At 33.8% G+C, this 23043-nt stretch overlaps 1 protein-coding gene across 2 annotated transcripts in view; it reads right to left on the bottom strand.

The window, feature by feature from the left end:
* Nucleotides 1-2446: 2446 nt before the first annotated feature.
* Nucleotides 2447-23043, bottom strand: part of LOC100010335 (ras-related protein Rab-18-like) — a 33474-nt gene continuing 12877 nt past the window's right edge. The window contains exons 3-4 of one of the 2 annotated variants that reach the window (XM_056793727.1): nt 18531-18594; nt 2447-9617 (exon numbers count right to left, since the gene is read on the bottom strand). In XM_056793727.1, coding sequence (XP_056649705.1) covers nt 8920-9546 — 627 coding nt within the window. In that variant the 5' untranslated portion in view covers nt 9547-9617; nt 18531-18594 and the 3' untranslated portion in view covers nt 2447-8919. The remainder of the gene's footprint in view (nt 9618-18530; nt 18595-23043) is intronic. The other variant, XM_056793726.1, reaches the window with a different exon arrangement.

Below are 23043 nucleotides of genomic sequence, written 5' to 3'. Positions count from 1 at the left end.
GATCCCCACGGTTGGGAATGCTTTTTGATTTTACATGATGCATGGTACCTCTCCATTTCCAGTTAACTATTTTTTTTAATGATAGGCATTTGAATGCACATTTTTAAGGCTAGCATGTTATAATAAGTAAAGTTAGAGATCATGACTTATATAAATTGTGACCCTTCTCTTACACTGAATACATAGAGATATTAAAATATCTATAAAATATATAAAGGAATCAAAGTAAAATATCCAAATATTTTTCTCAAAAACTTTACAAAATAAAAAGAGCACAGTCTGAGAATAGAAGAGACCTTAAAATCTTTCTAGTCAAACTTCCTCTTTTTAACAAATGAGAAAATGAGAAAATACAGGTTACATTAATGATAAAGCTCCAGGGATCAGATATGAACTTGACTCTAGAAGAAGTCTTTTATTTTTCAACACTACCTCCCAAATCAAATTGTGCATCCCACGTGCCTCCTAAGTATTATTAAATAAATTTATTTTATAATTATACATTTTTTAATTGTTTAAACTTCTTGTTCTTAAGCTATCTCTTAATGTGTACCTAAAAGATCATCCCATATGCTATAACTAATAAATAACTATGTGGTGATTAATATATTCAGAATAATATTGGGCACTAGGAGTCTTGCAAAATAAAAATATTTCCAAACATGTCACTTCTCTTGACTAGCAATACATCAAAAAGTCTTTTTTCCCCTTAAACTCTTACCTTCCATCTTAAAATTAATACTACCTAGTGGTTTCAAGGCCGAAGAGCAGAAAGGGCCAGGCAATTAAGTTTAAGTGACTTGCTCCAGAGCACATAGTTATGGAATGTCTGATGCCAGATTTTATTTTCGCAAAAACTTTCTGATGGGGGCTACTAAGATGTTCAGTGTGAAAAAAGCCAGACCTGAAGATGAGAAAGATTTTGCTAAAATCCTTGTATGTTCTCTGGGTTAGGCACTATGGGAGATGAAAGAGTAGAAGGAAACTTTACCGCTGCCCTTGAGAATCCACTATAAATAGAGAATTATTTAACATATATCAAAATCCATTGTTTTTCCTCTGAAAGTACTACTTTCTGTAACCAGATCAGCTACTACAGAGGTCTGAACTTTTATCCTCATTTTACAATTCATATAGTGCTGTCATGATGTTCAAACTTGCTGGTCATTTCAGAATTGACTATGGAATAAAAGTGAAAACTCTTGTAAAACAAAGCCCTATTAAGTCCAAATGGATTTAACAGTCAAAATGAGATAGAGAAAAAGGTAATTTAGACAATTGTAGATAAAAATTCTACAAGGGAAAATTCTAAAGAGCTTTGGTATTAATACCCACAAACATATTCTTATCATTTGAGCACATAGATTGTTTCCTAACAAGCTTTGAAAGTTGAATGTTGAGAAAAATAAATGCAAGCATACTTTGAGCTTTCACCCATGGGACATAAACACAGACAATCTGATTTATCCACAGGCTTCAAATTTATCTTTCCTAAGCAACAAAAAATGGTGCAGATTGAAGGAGAAAAAAACTATTCTAACACACCCTCCCCCAATAATAGTTTAGCAAATGCAAATGCCCATGTACACATATGCACATACACACACACTGTCACACATGACTTTTCTTAAGTTAACATTCATTTATTTTTCTTCATTTCATTTCATCATATATTACCTAACCATTTAGACTTAACTTATGCTGTCATTTATTCTGTGAAGTATTTTGTGAAAGTTCCTGTCTCCATGGATATCTCTTTTCTGAGATCTGTTTTTTAATATATATATTGTTGCTCATTTTTTTTTGTTTTATTGCTTGCTTACTTTGTTTTCTTTGCATAGAACTTAGGTTTCATCTGGGTATATTCTCTCTATGCACAGTAGCAAGTCTTCTGTAATTTTTTTCTTACATTATGTGACTTGCGGCACTGAAAAGTTTAAATTTGCCCTGGGTCTCATAGATAATATATGTCAGAGATAAGGGTTTAATCTACAATCTTATGAATTACAACATTAGCCCTTGTATGGCTATCTCCATATTGTTTCTCTGTGGGCATTGTATGCACAATAGTAATTTCTCAGCTATGATTTATACTTATTATTCTGAAACTATTTTATATATTTTGTTTTTATCTTCTCAGAAGATTGTGGAATTGGAAAGGAATAGGTTGATTCCATTGACATTCATATAACTCCAAATAAAAATCTGACTTCATAACTTAATAAATCAATCAATAAACTTTTAATAATCATCTAATATGTACTAAGCATTAGGCAGTGATGGAGAATGAGAAAAGTCCTCAGGAGCATAAGGAAAGGGGAAAGGGAGCAGCCTCCTCCAGCACTTGTGCAATAGGCACCCCAATGTAGTACTAGAGATATGAAAAGAAATCCTTAGGTTGCTTAATAAGAGAAAGTGGGAGATAATGCACAAACATACACATGTGTGGGTTTTTATCAACATTGAACTTTAATCATTTCTGCATTTACAGCTAGAACTCCATGAATTACTACTCTTATAGAAGTTAAAGCTTTGATCTTAAAAATAAAATAGAAAAGTAGCATGCTAAAGTATTTCTGTCCATCCATCCATCCATCCATCCATCCATCCATCCATCCATCCATCCATCCATCCACCTATCCATCTATCCATCCATCTATCTATCTATCTATCTATCTATCTATCTATCTATCTATCTATCTATCTATCTATCTATCACCTAAACTACCTATCCAACCATCCTGCTATTCTGATTAAGACAATGACCCAAGATAATTCCAAGGGATCCATGATGAAAAATGTTGTCACCTCCATAGAGAGAACTAATGAATTCTGAATACAGATTTAAGCACACTTTTGTTTATACTTTATTGTCATTAAGATATTTTAATGACACCTAGGTATATATATTGTATTTTACTAGATATAATAGCCATATTTAAAAAGAAAATTTGTTTTCTAGAATGAAAAAAGTAATGTTGAAATGTTATGAAGAAAAATCTCTTTAAAAGAGGTAAGCATGTTGTTCACTATAATAATCCTCCAGTGTTGAAGTAACTTACTCATCTCTTGACATAAAGTTAATGGATTCAAGAAGCAAAGAGAAAAATACATTTTGGGCATTACCAACATGGGAATTGATTTTGTTTGCTTATTTGTTGCATGCATATTTGATTGGTGAGTTTTGGTTTTCTTTTCTTTTTTCAATTGGAAAAGGAGGTAGGAGAGTTTTCATTCCATTCACCACCAAAAGATAAGAGAATAGAAGGAAATTCAGAAAGAATCATGGATAAGTAGGTATACTTTGAAAGTTACATGTTGAATATTTTACAAATTTAAAAAGAAAGAGCAAGCAGTACATAACAGAGATTTGAAGTTTCATGTATAATCCTCTCCTATAATATATATTGAAAATTACATTTTTATTGGGTGCTTGTTAAGTCTAGAATTTAAAAATAAAAAGAAGCAATATTCTTACTAATACTTTCTTTTTAAAATATTAACATGCCTTTACTTTAATAATATGCTATAGAATTTTGCCAATATTTAAAATCATTCTCATTAACCTATAGTTTAACTTTCTAACGTTTTTTGAAAATCAACTAAACCCTTGTCTATATCCATTCTGCCACATATCTACTCTTTTACAAAAGATTATTGGAAACAGCTCAGCAATCATAGCTTGTGGCTTCTAAGAGAGTCACAAAGGACCTATGAAATTTATTATGTGGCCTCTGGCATAGACCAAGTCATCACAAGTCTCCCATATGCTCCCATATCAAAATTTGATTCATTAGGAATATTTTTCCTCATTAAATCCCTTCCTCAATCTATTATTTATTTTTTACTTTATGGAATTTTGGGGCTGAAAGGTGTTTCAGTGGCCATCTTTCCTAAGCCTCACTTGAACAAAACCTCCACTAGACAATATCTGATGCAATGTTATTCTTTTAATACTTGAGAACTTCTAGCAAGATTTTTTCTGTTTCTAAAATTTATATGATTTACATAAGCATATTATATTATTCTTACCAAAATAAATGATGTTTACATGCAATGTATATGGTTCTTTTAGATTGTACACAAAAATGTTTAAATTTATACATTTTAATGTAATAAACAGACATTGAATACTGATAGAGACAGACAGATAAATACTAAATACATGAATAGACGGAGTGATAGTTAGCTAAATAAACAGGTATATAGACAATCATTTTTTTTCTGTTGATTGAACTTGAAAATGCTGCTACATTTCCTGTGCAGTGCACCTATGACAACTGAATATAATGTTGCTATATTGTTTTTCAAGCTATAAGTATTTATGAAATACCTCCTACATATAAAAGGAATCGTCTTAAGCATTGAGTTTAGCGAAACAAAAGTAAGCTGGTCCCTGTTCTCATAAAGCTTACATTTATAGAGAAGTGCTGAAAGAGAATTCTATGATGCAATTATTGCTCTAGCTATATAATGACTCCTGAACACAGGTATAATGGTTAATATTTAAGAACTATCTTTACAACAAAAAATGAAATACTCAAGAAAGACATTTTTAGTTTGAACTCCATTATTAATAGTAAAAAATCTTAAAGCATTTACCTTTCATCTTAGAATCAATAATGTATGTTGATTCTAAGGTAGAAGAACAGTGATAGATAACATGAATGAAATGACTTGCCCAGTGACACATAGTTAACAAATGTCTGAGGCCAGATTTTTAACCTAGAATCTCTTGACTTTAGGCATGGATCTCAATCCACTGAGCCACTCAGTTGTCCCCCAATTAATAATAATTTTTTAATTAAATTACCCTGCCCATAACTAATGTGCAAGATCACTGGGTATTACATGTGTCCTTGATCAAAACCTATTTCCATGTTGTTGGTGTTTGCATTAGGATGTTCATTTAGGGTCTATATCCCCAGCCATATCCTCTCAACCCATATAATCAAGCAATTGTTTTTCTTCAGTGTTTTTGCTCCCACAGTGTTTCCTCTGAATGTGGAGAGTGGTTTTTCTCATAGATCTCTCCAAGTTGTTCAGGATCACTGCATTGCCACTAGTGGAGAAGTCCATTGCATTCAATTGTACCACAGTGTATTGGTCTTTGTGTACAATGTTCTTCTGGTTCTGCTCCTTTCACTCTGCTTCAATTCCTTGAGGTCATTCCAGTTCCTATGGAATTCCTCCAGTCATTGTTCCTTTGAGCATAATAGTATTCCATCACCAACAGATATGACAATTTGTTCAGACATTCTCCAATTATGACAGGCTTTTAGCGTCTTTTTCCAATTCTTTGCCACTACAATATTCTTGTATAAGTCTTTTTCCTTATTATATATTTGGGGTACAAACCCAGCTGGATCAAAGGGCAGACAGGCTTTTAGCGCCCTTTGGAGATAGTTCTAAATTGCCCTCCAGAATGGTTGGATCAATTCACAACTCCACCAACAATGAATTAGTATCCCTACTTTGCTGCATCCCCTCCAGCATTCATTACTTTCCATGTTAGCCAATCTTCTAGGTGTGAGTTGATACCTCAGAGTTGCTTTAATTTTGCATCTCTCTGATTATAAGAGATTTGGAACACTTTTTCATGTGCTTATTAATAGTTTTGATTTCTTTAACTGAAAATTTCCTATTCATGTCCCTTGCCCATTTATCAATGGGAGAATGGCTTGATTTTTTGTACAATTGGTTTAGTTCTTTATATATTTGAGTAATTAGACCTTTGTCAGAGGTTTTTGTTATGAAGATTGTTTCCCAATTGGTTGCTTCCCTTCTAATTTTAGTTACATTGGTTTTGTTTGTACAAAAACTTTTTAATTTGATGTAATCAAAATTATTGATTTTACATTTTGTGATTTTTTCTAGCTCTTACTTGGTTTTAAAATCTTTCCTTTCCCAAAGATCTGACAAGTATACTATTCTGACTGTGTTCACCTGATTGCTTATAGTTTCCTTCTTTATTTTCAAGTCATTCACCCATTCTGAGTTTATCTTGGTGTAGGGTGTGAGATGTTGATCCAAACCTAATCTCTCCCATACTGTCTTCCAATTGTCCCAGCAGTTTTTGTTAAATAGTGGATTTTGGACCCCAAAACTGGGATCTTTGGGTTTATCATAGACTGTCATGCTGAATACACTTACCCCAAGTCTGTTCCACTGATCCTCCTTTCTATCTCTTAGCCAGTACCAAATTGTTTTGATGACACTGCTTTATAGTATAGCTTGAGATCTGGGACTGCAAGATCTCCTTCCTTCACATTTTTTTCATGATTTCCCTGTATATCCTTGATCTTTTGTTTTTCCAAATGAACTTTGTTATGTTTTTTCTAATTCAGTAAAAAAGTTTTTTGGTATTTCAATGGGTATGGCACTAAATAAGTAAATTAGTTTGGGTAGGATTGTCATTTTTATTATGTTAGCTCATCCTACCCATGGGCAATCAATATTTTTCCAATTATTTAGATTTAGTTTTAATTGTGTGGAGAGTGCTTTGTACTTGTGTTCATACAGTTCCTATGTTTGTCTAATAATGCTTTTCTAAAAATTCTGGAAAATCAATAAAACAGAAATTTAAGCCCGAATTTATAACATTTCTAGAAGTTTAAATATGCACATTTAACAAACAACTCTCCAGAGGCAATTCTGCCATACCACTACCCTAGAATCTATCCAAAGTTTTGGAAACAGCAGCAATCTATGAGCACGAATCAAAAATTCTTCAAATAGAACTTGTATATGAAAATATCAGAGCAAAAGACTGCTCTGGGTCCAAATGATATTGAGGAGTGGTGAAGGTAGTAAAGATAAAAAAAAAACAAAGGGGTGTAAATGGCCATAGGGAATAGGAGAAAAGAAGAAAGAGGCAAAATGGAGCCTCAATTAAATGAATCATAATTTTGGGGTACTGATGGATGCTCTAGGCTACAAAACTGGACGTGCTCTTGGGACACCACCATAGGCCCCAATGACTGCGTCTTACTAAGTTGTCTCCTCTAGCTATAAGGTTATTCACAGTCAAATCAGATTCTTACTCCTGCCAGATAGGATGGAGAAACAACTACCTATAACCTCATCTTAATCTCTGTCCCTATTTCCAGACTACTTTAACACCCTCTACAGATAGAGCTTCTAGTTTGAACTCATTTGAAAATAGTATATTAAATAATCTGTTCTTAATTCACTAAAACTTGGGACAAATGTGCTGAGTGACTTGTTTTTGTTGGATTTGATATTAATTCTATTTCTTAAAAAAGTGGTTGCTTTTTTTGCAGAAGTTTTATGGGTGTGTCTGTGTATCTCCGTGCATATATATATATATATATATATATATATATATATATATACACAATTTGGGCCATTGAATTGAGTCTGACAGTTTGGCCTCTGGGAAAAGGATTTTGAACTTGATTATATGAGCAATAAATGAACATTTAAAGATTCTGAACAGAATACTAGAGTAACAAGTTGAAGACTATGGAGAGGGAAGATTAATTTGCCAGGCATGTTATTATTGGATTGGAGGGGGCAGAAACTAGAGGCAAGTAGACTAATAAGGAGATAATTTCTGTATCACTGAAGTATTTTAATGAGCCGCAGAAGTAGAAAGACAGCATAGCATAGTAGATAGCTGCCCTAAAAGCAAGAAATATCCTGGTTGCAACATATAAAGACTCTGAGCTTTAACAATAAATTTTACTTCTCAGTTCCCTGTACCAGTGAAATTCCAAGTTGACTAATTGATAAGCTGATTTACTTTTGAAGATAATCATTAACTGGTACAAGATAGATTTGATAAACACTGTTATTTGTTATAGTTCATCAAAGATTTTCTTTGCAACAATATTTTCCCCCACATGTCAGAATCCAGAAGCTAGCTGTATAATGCCTCATATTATGACTGTTACTTTGTGCTTTTATCCCTGATCCCCAAAACAGATAAATAAGTTTCAGAATATCAACTAGCCATTTAAAGAAATTATATGATGCAATTTTTCATAAAATTATATTAAAGAAGTTGTAGTTAAGATGCTTGGACAAAAGCTACTATCATTTAAGGAAAAGCAATGGATTTTAAATGTGCTGAGTACTATGTTAAACAAGTCACGTGAACCCACTAATTTCATATTCGTTTGGAAACAAAGTTTGGAGGAGGGGTGGGACTTGTCTGCCACTCTCAAACCTTGTATTAAAAAACCTGTGGCACAGAAATTCCATTAATCTAATGCATACATCACAGGATTAAAACTTCAGTTAAACAACAGTTATTCATTGAAATGAATTTTTAAAAGTAAGTCACAATTTTGTAATTTCATTGCTTTCATTCAGGAGTCAGCAAGTGACTATAAAAAGGTTTCAGCCATGCTGTATCCTAAGATTTTTGCTAAGTACTTAAAAAAACTTTGCAAAGTATTAAAAAAAAAAAAAGGAATCCGTAAGTTCAACTTCCTAGAAATGTTGTAAGAGCATATTCTTAAACCTACTAAGGAATTCATCAGCAATAGATCTATTCCACTTAGAGTTCCCAGGGTTTCTAGGAGTTAGGTAAATCAATCCAGTAATCAAACAAAAGCATTTAACCAAAAGGAGGTGAAAATGCAGATAGACAGCTTCACAACAGATATCTGTGGGATGGATTAAAAAACAAAACACATGATGAATATAGGCCATAAAATCAAGTGCACTTAATAATACACAACCATTATATGTTACATAAAAGACTGAAGGTTGCATTTGCACATGCTTACCATAAACATTTTACCTGGGGAAACTGAGTATTTTCTTATAAATGTCCCTTACCATGATACAAAACAAGTATGTGTGACCTGCAAGGTTTCTAAAACAGTGGTTAAGGCGTTCATATACAGAAAGGTGACACTATTTGATCAAAAACACACAAGATAGAGGTTCCTAAAGTCTATATAGCATAGAAAAACATCCTCCACAAACTCTTCCAGGACTTTCTTCATTCTGTGATAGCCTTACTCCTTTTTTCTGGTTCTTAATCTCCCATACTCCAGGTGTTTGAAAGATCTTTTCAACAAGTTCTTCAAAGGCACATCGTACACCATCACAAGTTTTTGCACTAACCTCTATAAATAACATGGAATGCTTCCGTGCAAATTTCAGTCCTTCATTTCTATCAACTTCATGGTTTTCCTTATCAATTTTGTTTCCAACTAGCATTTTTGTTATGTCATTTCCCATGCAATGTGTATTCAATTCAATTAACCAATTATCCAGCTTAACAAAAGTATCTCTTCTTGTGACATCATAAACTAATATAACACCCTGTGCACCTCTGTAATAGTTAGGCGTCAGTGTTCTGAAGCGCTCCTGACCTGCAGTATCCCATATTGCAAGCTTGGCTTTATTTCCATCAAACGATATAGTTTTAACCTTGAAATCAACACCAATTGTTGCTGAAATATTTGGATCAAAGGTATCATCTGTGATTCTCAACAGAAGACTGGATTTGCCCACCCCACTTTCCCCAATGATCAGGATCTTCAGGGTGGTCAGCACATCCTCTTCCATCCTGGTTCCAGGTTACTGCTCATGAACCAGCTGACCAAGGCATGCCAAAGCTCTCCTTTTCACTCCCAGATCTGGATTAAAAATAAAAACAGAAAGAAAAATAAGTTGAATAATAATAGTTGGAATAGAAAGTAGGGAATTAATCATGGAGTTATTGCAGAAGTAGAATGAAAATATGTGGTAACTGTTTTGATGGAGGAGACAAGAATCAAAGATAATACTGTGGTTTGGAGTTTATGTAATTCAATGAATAGTATCATTGTTGACATAGATGTGTTATTCAAAATGAATTAAATAGGAAGAAAAATTTTAAGGAGAAAATAAATAGTACAGACACAAATTCATATATGTGTGTCTCTCTATGAACTATCAAGGTACTAGTTTCAAATACCCTAAATAAAACGCATATGAAGCATGTATTTGCATATAGGCCATCATTTTTTCCTGTTCATTAAAACTTAAGGAATTCTATTACGCAAAGCTTTGTTGGATAGTTTCCAGTTACCATATATATTTGAAAGTAATAAAAGTGATTTCTTTAAAAATCATCTATAATTCAGGCTTTTCACTAATTCATTTTAACCTTCCTCTCAATTGCTTCTAATTAATGCTCTTTCACAGTAATGCTGAGAGGAGTGAAGAGTTGATATCCTCATGCCTTTTCTCCAACCATCATTTTTTCTGTTCTTTTACTATGCTCTAAAATGGATTGCAAATTATTTTCTACTTCTAAAAACTGAGGAATCGTAATATTGTCAATGTGGGTTTTATACATATTTAATGAAGAGAACAATGATGAATGAGGAGGTTGTCGAGCCAGTGTTTATATTGTTGGTATATTCATAAGATCTAGAGCAATAGAGCATCTTAGAGGCTACCTAATGGATATAGATAAGAAAGCTGAGACTGAGAGAAATTAAAACAACAACAACTGGGTCTTGTTTCAGCTATGTATGCTTTGCAACTAATCAAAGTATCTAAAATATATCGACATCCACACACAAACTTATGTATAGACAGTTCTCACTAGGTCAATTTGCATCACATACATTGGACTTCGTGTAAAGAATTCTTAAAGAAATTACATTCCAAAAAAACACCTTTACTTAACTGAACAGTACTGTGCTCTCTTTCTGCTCAGGCCCCTCTGCTGGACTCACCATAGTGATCACACACACACACACACACACGCACACACACACACACACACACACACACACAACCCCCCAAAAAAACCTAAAAATATCCTCCAAGTGAAAGCAGAAGTAGGGAAGTAGAGAGAGACAGGCCTAACTTCCCCCCAGGCTCTGGAAATGAGACCTCCAGTTGATGAGAAAGAAGATATTTGCCTTTCCACTCACCCTCCAGTCTCCTGTCCAGGACTTTTGTCTTCTGTCATTCTGCTACCCCAGGTGTGTCCACACTCTCAGCATGCCACTTGTCTGCTCCTGTCTGGGTCCCTGTCTGACACAGCTATCTGCTCCCCTCCTCCTGTTTTTCCTTTTGCTTCTAGCCAGGCTCCCCCTAGCTGGTCACAGGTCCTACATGCTCCTTCTCCTGATCTAGCTTCTCTATCCACCATTCAAACATGTCCTTAAACCATGTGCTGGCCTCCTGCCTTTCTTCTTCCTTTATTTTCCCTCATCTCTGGCCAAACTGGCATTATGGAAAAATTAGTTAATGTAGAATCCTGCAGAACAGTTCACTTGCCTAAAGCAAGATTTGTTCATACATACATGCACACAAAAACATATGGTAAGCCAGTCATGGCTTAGTAAATTCATGACCTATACTTGATACTACTGGTGTGAAAATAAAAGCAAACCTATTTCTTAGAAATATTTGAAGCAGTTATGTCCAGCCTCCCATTTTTACAAGTGAGAAATGTGAGGATAATAAAGGGGATGCAAATGACTTGTTCAACTCACCTGGGTTAGAAATGCCAGAAATGGACTTTGAACCCAGTTCTTTCTAACTAGCATGACAAAAATTCATTTTTATCACACTATACTTCCTCTCAATCAGAGAATGAATCTCTTCATAAGCACTTCCTTCTCCTTTTACCAATACTTCTCTGTCTTCTATTGCTTCAAACACGGACAAAAGATGATTTTATAAAAACCCTGAAATGCTGTCCCTTTCTTTGACTTTCAAATATATTTTCTGACTCCTTTCCCCGTGTATGTGGTCCTTCAGTGTGGAGCATGGTGATGGCTGTTAAAATGTAAATTTTCCTTGCAAGGTAAACTCTTTTCTTTCTTGGTAAAATAAGAAGCTTTAGGGAAGAGACCATTACAAAGTAAACTTTAAAATGATATAATATTCAAAATAGATTAGAATTACTATTGAAAATGGAATGACAGGATTGGGGTTTTTTCCCCTTCTACATGGCTACTACTTTAGTTAACACCTTTCTAATGATAAAACAGAAAGAACAGATGAATGAAGTGGGTATGCAAGAACAACAACAACAACAACAACAAAAACCCTAGAAAAAAAGAACAAATTGAAAGCCCCCAATTAAGCACCAAATTTGAAATCCTAAAAATCAGAGAGATTAAAAAAATTGAAAGCAAGAAATTATAAATAAGATAGGAAGTTGGTTTATAAAAAATCAATTAAATGTGTGAAATATGATTAATTTGATAAATAAAAGGAAAGGAGAAAACTAAATTAAGAGTATTAAAAATGAAAAATGTAGAAATTACATTCAAAGAGGAAATTAATGTGATTATTAGAAGTTATGTTGCCAGTTTTATGCCATTAAAACTGATAACCTAAGTGAAATAGATGAATATTTAAAGAAATATCAGTTGTCCTAGTTAAAAGAAGAGAAATAGAATACTGAAACAAGTCCATCTCAGAAAAAGAAACTGAACACAAATCACTAAGATCAAAGCCCCAGGGCCAGATGGATTCACAAATGACTTCTATCAAACACTTAAAGAAAAACTAATTCCAATACTATGTAAACTAGTCATAAAGATACCTGAGGAAGGAACTCTTCCAAATTCCTTTTATGACACAAATATTGTACTGATACCTAAACCAAGAAGAACCAAAACTAAGAATGAAAACTATAGACCAATCTCCCTAATGAATATTGATGCAAAAAATTTAAACAAAATATTTGCAAGAAGATGACAGCAATATATCACAAAGATCATTCACTATGAAAAGGTATGTATTATTCCAGGAATGCAGATATAGTGCAGTATTAATTGATCATATAAAAAATAAAACCAATAGAAAAAGTCTTTTTTAATGATACTTGCATGTATGTAGAATAAAACTTACCACTTGCACAGCCTCAAAAACATTTTTCTTCAAGAATGATTCATATGCATCTCTCGTCCCTTTTACCAAACTCCAACCTCCTTCCTTGAAGCCAAGGACTGGATCCTGTTTCAACTTGATATCCATAGCACTAAGTACTATGATGCCTTATACCTGCATAAATTTGAGTGTGTGTGTGTAAGGTTTGTGTTTGTGACTATATATTTATAGTATGTGTATCCCTACCACTAAGCATAGTACCTAGAGTGCACTATACATATACACATACATAAACACAGTGTGTATATGTGTACATATATCATGTCCATGTGTCCATATAAATGCTTATATACTCAAACTATGATTATTGTATATGTGAGTATATGTGTGTTCCTAGAACAAAATATCATGTTTAGAATTCCTTATTAACATCTATACATACACACATGTATATATAGAGAGAGGATGTATATATGTATAATAGGTACATGTGTAAGTTTGCTGTTGTTGTTTAGTCATTTCAGTTATGTACAGATCTTTGTGATTGCATTTGAGATTTTCTAGGAACATATACTGGAATGGTTTGCCATGTCTTCTTCTAGCTCAATTTGCAGATGAAGAAACTAAGGTAAACAGAGTTAAATGACTTACCAGTGGTCACACAGCTAGTGTCTGTGACTGGATTTGAACTCAAGAAGATGAGTCTTCTTGACTTCAGGCCTGGCACTCTATCCAATAATTGTCCCACATATGTGTATATATACACTCGAATTATTAATGTATATGCATATATGCTATATAATAGATGTGTGCATGTGTACATAAATATATAAACACATACATACATGAATATATATTTATAATGGTTTCAAAGGGGTCCCTGAGAAGTTAAATGACTTGTCTAGAACATATAACTAATCTAGGTGAAAAGCGGGACTTGAATCCAGTTCTTCTCAGATCAGAAGTCAATTCTCTACCCATTACTCCATGCTTTCTCTTGTTTCTTAATTGTCACAATATCACTACTTTTGATTGGAGAATTGGTCAATGAATTGCAAACCTCCATTTGTAGGTGATAACTCAGCTCAGATATCTCATTTCTCACCTGGTTACACTACTTCTGGAATTCTCACTGCCCCACTCCACACTCTATTTTCAGTTTCCTTTTGTGTTTTGTCTTTCCCAGATTGGAATGGCATCCCCTGAGGGCTTTTTATTTTATTTCCTTTCTTTTTTTATACTTATCCTCTGCACTTAGCACATTATCCAGCACATAGCAGTCAATAAATGTTTCATGATTAATGCATAGCAAATAAATATTTTGATAACTGGGTTCTTTTGTACATCCTTTCTCTTTTTATTTGTCCTTCATAACATCATGGTCCAGGTCAAGATTTACATGTTCCATGATAATTTCCCAATAAAATTATATTCCCATAGTGATTTTACCAATAGTCTGCCAATAGTCTTTGCCACCCATTGTTCTTGGTTAAAATGTTTACAGATAACCATTTATTTTGTGCCTTACAGAAATAATCTCATTGGATCATAATAGTAACCCTTGGATTTGGTATTCTTATAACCTTCATTTTTACAAAAGAAACAGTTTTACAAAAGAAACAGTTTATGTTCTGTGGGTCCTAATTGATCCATAAAAGTTTGATAGGATTCTTCTGTGGATCATATTAGAAACAAGGATTTTTGCCTTTGATAGTTCCTTTACAGCTTCTTATATATACCATATATTATGGTATATATAAGGAAATTTAAGATCTCTATTAATCTTTTCAGTATGTGTAGTTTATATTTTTGAAGATAATACTGCATTATTTTGGTGTTCTAATTTTTATTAACATGTAACTGTTTCTAATAGGTTCCAATTATTTTTTTCATTTCTTCTGTGATTTCAACTTAGATTCTATTGTGTTGACTTAATATTTTGCCATTTTGTTTTAAATCAGGTTGGCTAAAGTTAAATCAATTTTACTAAATTTTTCAAAGATCTGCTTTAAGCTTTGGTTAAATTTTCCATACTTGTTTATATTTCCAGTGTATCTAATTTCTCCTGAAATTTTCAACATTACCTCTTTTGTACTTATTTTAGGTTTCTTAATTTGTTAAAATTGTCATTTCAAAATCCATATTCAGTTCCTTAAACTTTTGTTTTTCTATTTTGTAAATGTATGTTTGTAGGGCTATATCTTTCGAAAGCAACATAGTTTCAAAATATCTGACCTCAGATTTTTATTTGACCTCAGATTTCCTATTGTTCCCAAACTCTTATCTAATATCCTATGTAACTATTTATGAGCTAATTAGAAATTTTTGTCTTCCTGAATATCATATTCCATTTCTTTCAAACCTTTAATATAGAAACTTCTGGGTCCTATGTTAGCCTGATTGTAGCTCCATGGTATTTGAATGGTTTCTTTCTGGCTGTTTGAAGAATTTTCTCCTTAGCTTGGTGGTTCTTGAATTTAGCTAATATATTCCTGGAAGTTGTCAGTTGAGGATTTCTTTCTTGAGGTGGTCTGTGAATTCTTTCAATTTCCACTTTATTTTCTTGTTCAAGAATCTCTGGGCAGTTTTCTTTGATAATTTCTTAGTGTTATGTCCAAAGTTGTTTCTTTATCATGGCTTTCAGGTAGTTCAATAATTCTCAAATTGTCTGTCAGATCTATTTTCTAGGTCAATTGTTTTTTTCAACAAGATATTTTATCTTTTCCTCTTTTTTAAATTTCTTTGATTCTGCTTTATTGTTTTTTTTTTGGAATTCTCATTAAATCACTAGTTTCTAAATAGTCCACTTTGATTTTTAAGGCCTGATTTTTCCTCTGTCAGTTTTTGGTTCTCCTTTTTCAGTTGGCCCATTTCTTCTTACATCAATTTCATTTCTCTTCCCCACTTTTCCTCTGCCTCTCTTAATTAGGTTTAAAGTCTTTTTAAGCTCTTCCAGAATCTGTGCCCAATCCATATTTTTCTTTTGGTCTTTGAATGTGTTTCCTTTATTTTCACTGTCCCCTTCTGTGTCTTTACCTTGCTCTTTGTCTCCATAAAAAATTCTTTAGAGTTAGGTCATTTGTTGTTGTTGTTGTTGTTTGCCCATTTTTACTAACAAATTATAGGTAGTTTTGGGGGATGGTGTGACAGTCTGAGGGCTGAGAGCTCTGAGAGCCCTCTCCCCCTGCTGATTCAATAGACTCTTGAGATCCTGATAGCTTAGACTTGCCTCAGGCTTAGGTGTAAACTTCTGATATCACTCTGATCTTAATCATGTCAGGGGATGTGTACTTCATCCAATCAGACACACTCTTTATTGTCCTGTCTTGGAGCCATGCCCTGAGCTTTAGGCAAAAATATCAGTACAAAAAGATCAGCCCAGACTAGAATTCCATGGGCTGGGGATCTAGACTTCTCCACAGGTTTGAAATTTCAAGGTGTATGGGTTAGCTTGTACCACTATTTGCCCAGAAATGACCTCAGGATCTGGATGTTAGCTTGAGTTTAGGTTCTGAACCTCAGACAGTAGATGTGGGGTTGGTGGGTGTATCTTGCTCTTGGCTTGCTCTTGCTTTCTTGTTATATCTTCTTTCTTGCTCCACTCTCTTCTCACCCCAGTATCCCAGATGTTCTTTGCCTACCTTTTGGATTTTTTTTCTCTTGGAAGTTGTTTCACTCTGTCTTCTTGTTTGTTCTTTTACTCCTGTATTCCTTTTGTGGCAATATTTTAATCTTAGTTAGAGAGGATTCTCATTGTAGCACAGAGCTTTTCTGCATTACTCTACCATCTTGGCTCCACCCCTAGAATTTTTGATTGACTTCTCTGAAATTTTTAACTTATTTCATTCATGTGATATCTATCCAGGTAAATATAAAACATCTCAAGTTAAAAGACTACTTATTCTTCATTCTGTTGATGGCACCTATTGCAGTGATTGCTCTTAATAAGTTTTTGTTAAATATGTATAGTATGGGGACAACCTTCTAATCCAGTTCAAGGGAGGCTTTAAATTTGTAGCATTCAAAAGATGATAGAACTAGATGAAAAGAGGTACTTGTGCCCATTTCATCTAAATGGAAACATGTTGGAAATGCTTACATTGGAATGGCAATACCCAGCTTTGCCCTTTCCATTTTGCTCTCTAGATCGTTATCTTTCTTTTTTTCCAACTAAATCAAAAGAAGGACACAAGTGGATTTCTAAATTCTATATCCCCTGACTTCTAATAATTGTAAAAAGTATACTGAGATATTAATATTTATGCCAGAAAATAAAAAGGACAAGAAAACAAGTGAAAATGAAAAATCAATTTCCAGAAGAAGCTTTCTGTTCAGAGAGTGGATTATAATTAAGACATTGTAAACAGGATCACTCATCACTGGGAGTTAGTAGAAATATTCTGGCTATGCTAAGAGTTTAACATATGATCATGGCCACAAATAAATCTTGAATAATCTCTGAGACTCAGTTTCCTTATCTGTTCTGTTATAATATTCACCATAAATTCTTAGGTCTCATTTGAGAATAAAATGAGATAATTGGAGAGAAATACTTTTGAATCTAAAATAGATAACTATATAACTGTGAGTATTATTATTATTATTATATATAATTTAATTTTAAAACTTAAATGGGTCTAGGCTCATGTTGGTGAACCTATGGCACACATTCCAAAAAGGGGATTGCTCCCTTCTCCCTCTCCAACTTTACCTAAAGACATTTCTCACATGACCCACCACTCTGCCCAGCATCCCAGTGGGAGTGCTTTCTCTCCTCCCTGTAAGACAGGAGACTCACATGCCACATAAGAGTTGCAGTTGGAGCACTTGGCCTCTAAGGTCTCTAAGGGGTTTGCTATTACTGGTCTAGGAAATCTCATTAATGGACTTCTTTTCTGGACAATTAATTCAAACTAAACTAAATCATTTACCACTTTTATATAACTTAAAAAAAACATTCACTGTGTAATCATCAATCATCATTCAATGCCTCTGAATTAAAAATTCATTATCTAAAATTCCATAATAGGAATGGCAAAAATTGTATTATATTATGTGTTATCTGAGGTAGACAAGTGAGAATTCTTATAGAACTGTGAGCTTAAATAAAGGCAAGCCAAATTCACATGAGGGATATCAATCCCTCTCTCTCATGCTAATTTTCATTACCATCCCCATAGCAGCTATTTATCCTCAAGTTCCTTATTAAACAATCCTCTGCTACCCAACATAATTATTATATGGAATGGATTTAGATTTAGAACCTGAGCTCTTATCCTTGATTCTATCAGCTCTAAGTTAGCTGAATAGGGCAGATATTTTATCCACTCTTGTTTTCAATTTACTCTAAATGAAGAGACTAGATTCATAATAATAGATAATATTTTATGTACATATATATGCATATATATGTATTCATTATATTACATATGATATGATATGATATGATATGATATGATATGATATGATATGATATGATATGATATATAGTGGCAAAACTTTTCTTAATGGGAAAATGAGGAGGAGAAAAGGAAAAAATAAAAGAAAGTCAAGTTTTACTGTTGATTATGGAGTAAGAAGGGAACAAACATTACATGATGTAGTAGAGAAGTATAAAGGAATATCTCAGGCAGGAAGAAAGAGGTGCCAAAATAGCATAGCACAAGCAGGCTATTTCCTTAATGGGGTTCATTATTGGTTCCACTTACCTTGTTCTACATTGAGCTAGACTCATCGAGAAAATACTGGAGATTTTATATAGCCACAAATTAGCTGTAGAACAGAACAAAACCAACTATGGTAACGTCTTTCTTTTAATTTGTGTTGAATTCATTCCACTGCATCTTCCCTGAATTGATATATGTTTTGAGTGCTAACTGAGTGAGTGCCATTGGCATTATGGAGTTGAATCACCATAGAAACAGACAAATATGTTTAACTGTATACAATGTTTTACTCTTGTCATATAATAAATACAAGAATAAGCAATACATAATAACAATAAAACAAGCATAATAAAATATTGAACAAAATATGCAATCTTAAAACCTCCCACACATATGTCTGCAGGTCTGATTCATTGCATAAGTGGCTCTGAATCTGTGAGTTTTAGAAAAAGCATTTAATTTTTTTTAATTCCCTTTCATACTTCTCCTATACATAGTCATGGATGTGCAAAAATACTAAGTATTTTTGTATTTCTCAGTAATTCTCAGTAACCAGTACTGAATCTAGAAGGGCCAGTCTTTAGAGGAACATATGGAAATTATAGACTTGGGGCTATTTTAGAGCAAGACATCTATATTTATATAAACTGAAAGAGAAAATCCCACAATTTCTCAGTACTGACTCTCCAGTTGCTATAGAAGTCTCCAGCCTCTTTGTGACACAGCTATATTACTATGGTGTTCCTCTCACTTTAACTGAAAGGCCCCTTTGCTGTAGCTCTGTAATTTCACTTCTTCCCTATCCTAAAAGCAGCTAAACAGGAACACTCTTTCCTTTCTTCCAGGTCCATAATCACAAGGGGGTAGGAAAGAAATAGTGGGATGAGGTTTTTACACAAGATCTATGTACTCTAAAAAGTCACAAAGACAATACCTTTATTGACATTACAACCTGACATATATGTTCCTCATGGTCATGTTCCATTTGAGAGGTGTGAAGTGATTACATTTTTCTTTGTATAATAGGGAATAATTGCTATGGCAGCAAATTTGACTTGGTTGCAGAAATGGAGAACTTGTTAGTATAATATTTTATTTAATTAATTCAAATTTCCTCTTCTTGCTCCCCTATGTATTATTCTTAATAATCTATTGCTCTTTATTCATTTAATAAATGTGTTAAGAGTAAGAATTGTGATTCATACCACTATTCCATGAAACATCATAAATCTTTTAAGACAAAGTCTTTGAAGCATATATTTTGGTTTTTATTTCTACTTTGGGTTTTATGATTTATTCTTACTACCTCTTTTCCATTCTCCAAATTCAAACACTTCCCTCTCCTTGGAACTATATAAAATGAATAGTCACCTGATATTGAAAATTTAGCTCAGAAGACATGGGACTTATTTTGAATAAGGTTTTAGACTTTATTTTTATGATAATCAGCCTTACTGCATGTACAGTACCTAGTGACTATTTAAATACTATTCTTACTTTTCACATAGGTAGGTATGGTCTACATGACTCACAAAAACTGTATTGCTCAGTTTACATTTAGTCTGGATGAGAGGGCTGAAAGTTCATGAAAATCTGGAAGAGAAGAACATAACACACTTACATCCATGTGCAAAAGGGTAAATCAAAATTCTGAACTGAGGTTTTTGATGTGATTAACCTATTCAGGAAAATCTGTATCATATGAAGCTCCTCTCTGCTAACTATTTTCTGTTGGACCTCATCACTCTTCACATCCTCTCTTCCTACTTTTTACAAGCATTTCAACCTGACAATCACCCTTGAAAGGGGATTGTAAAAATTTTACAATATTGAATTGTCTACTAGTTTCCTCTGTGCCAAGAACTTCAAAAACAGATCAGACTAGCTCTCTAAGGATCATATATATATACAAGCCTACCAACCTATTCTTTTGTCAAAATTATGTCGCCCAATCAGTGTGTACCAATTAGACCTCACAGAAATACAGTTTATATTGATTTTTTTGGTCATTAAACCTTGCCCAGCTGCCTCTTTGTTCAACAGAATTCTGCCTCTTCTAATTGTATCTCAGCATCTCCTTCCAACAAGTTACAATTACAAAGTAGCAAAGCAGTTACATACCTCCCTCCCCTTTGCCTGACTCCATCAAACCTGAAAGAACAACAGAGAGCCTTAAATACTTTGGAGAGTCTCTACTCTTTTTAGCTCCAGGTGTTGCTGGAAGGCAACTGATGAATTTTCAGATAATCAGGAACTAACATGCAAGGCCATCTTTGCAACTATATACACTTATACAAACAGCTCAGAGAAAGAAAGCTTTTTTCTACCTTTTGATGATTCTTTCCTTCCAAATTATTTTATTTCCTTGTTGCATTCTCTTCATTCAGCCTTAGACTCCCTTACAGACTTAAATATTCCTCTTCTTGTTCCTCCAAAGCATTGGTACTCAATGATACACCACTGATGAGATGAAAAACTTACACTTCCCCTAAGAAATTAGTTATCCTTATTTAAATAAGTTATATGATTATATGATTTTATTATTTGAGCTTTTGCCTCTTGTCTTAAAATAGTGATATGCAACTGAGTTGAGGTACCACAATGCACTGCAGTTCTAGCCATTGATTCGATCTCCAAATGGTCCTCTGTCATGTTTGTAGTTTTGAATACTCTTTATATATACCTGTTTTTATACATACATATATATATGTATATATATAAATAGAGAGATAGTATTTATCATTTTTAAAAATACTTATTCTTTTTTTCTGATGAACAATCAACTGTCCATATAAAAATCAGCCTGCCCTTACATACTGCAAAATTTTATTTCAAGGTTTGCTTGTGGTATTCTGTGAAAATTGCTCTCATAGCCCCTACTCAATTCAATCAATAGTTACTCATTTCATTGGGATTTCATAGTGATTACTTCTTGTGTTAGGTTTGGATAGAGTAAAAATCAATAAGTATACTGTTAGATTAAGAATAATGTAAGTTAGAATTATCAAACTTCCTATATATTAGTGATGGTATTCATGTAGTGATAAGTATATTTATTATACTTTAAATATGATAGAACCATGCTGCTGATAGGTCTATTATAAGGAATTACATTAACTTTTCTATTTACTACTGTAGCAGCAGCATCACTGCTCACTCCTGTGAATCATTTTCACCCTCTCCTTACTAACTTTTGTTTCAAAAGGAGAACTTCTTAAGGACCCCTGTCAAAATTCTCTTGAATCCCACAATATCGTTGACCAAACTCCTGTTGACATGCCTGGATAGCCTTGCAGAAGGCCCAAGATCTTTCTGTGAGGGTCTGAGTACCTATGAAAATGCTTATGACAGGATATAAGTAATTGATAACCTGTGAAAGATCTGATGAAAAATGGTTATGATTCATGTATATGTTCCAAAGTCAATAATAAGGTCTCTCCCACTTTTGAAAATGACCAATCATAGAATTCTACCATCCCATTATATTTTTGGTACACTTGAATGGTTATAAAATAAGTTTTCCCTCCAGTAGAGGGGTCCTTGACCATGAGGATTTTTTAGTCCCTTTTGATTAGAGACCACTAGAATACCTAATAAATTAAATAATCATGCTCAAAGCTCTTATCTCAGCGACTTTTGTTACAGGTTGAATATGATTTGGCCAATACTTTGGTGATGCCAATTAAGAGGTCAAGCTGTTGAATCAGAACTCTTTTGGTCTCCTTTTCTAAGGGACCTGATTGAGACACCTGGCCAAGTACTCAAAATGAAAATGCAAGATTCTGAGATTACAAAGCAACAAGCTGGTTTATCTCTGTTCTGGAAGAGGACATCTGCAAAAGAGATGCAACTTCAGGTGTTTAAGTAGAGTTTTCAAGAGGAGGGTGGTTCCCTTGTGCACTGGAGGGGTCCACAAGGTAACAACCAATCCTATCTTCTTCCTAGTGCATGATCACCTTCTGTGAAGATTGGATTTGGCTCTCTCCTGAATGTAACAATGAAGATACTTAGCTCTTCCTTGACTGTGAAGATTTAAATTGTAAATCATGTCTATTTTTAGATTTTAATCCCCATAAGTATAAACACCCTACTTAAAAGTTAAGTATGGAGACATGCCTATTTTTAAATTCAATCACAAAAATGCAAACATAGTACTTAAAAGTTAAATATGAAGATCTGCCCATTTAGATCTAATCACCAAAAGTGCAAATATTTCACTTAATCATAAAGTGGGAGACTTCCGGGTAATCATGACTGCAATCTAGACGCCACACACTTCCTCTCCCCGGCACCAAACGAAACAGACTACATCAAAGGAGCATAAAAATCACCTTTGGAGGAACAGAAGGACACCCCAGTACTCCCAGTACTCCACAGAGGCGAAGGTACGTGGGGCTTGAACATTTCCACACTATAATAAGGAGGAAAAGCTTGCACAGAAAAGTGCACTGAGCCTCCCTTCCCCCACCCCACCTCCCCCACCAAACCAGAGTGAGCTACCTGAGCGCTCACTGGAACAGTGAGTGAGTGGGGAACGTCTCTGTCTGGGGGGGGG

This window comes from Monodelphis domestica, chromosome 4, assembly GCF_027887165.1.
Source record: "Monodelphis domestica isolate mMonDom1 chromosome 4, mMonDom1.pri, whole genome shotgun sequence".
Taxonomy (NCBI): Eukaryota; Metazoa; Chordata; class Mammalia; order Didelphimorphia; family Didelphidae; genus Monodelphis; species Monodelphis domestica.
Note: the sequence above shows the minus strand (reverse complement) of the source record. Positions and strands in the feature narration are given on the sequence as shown.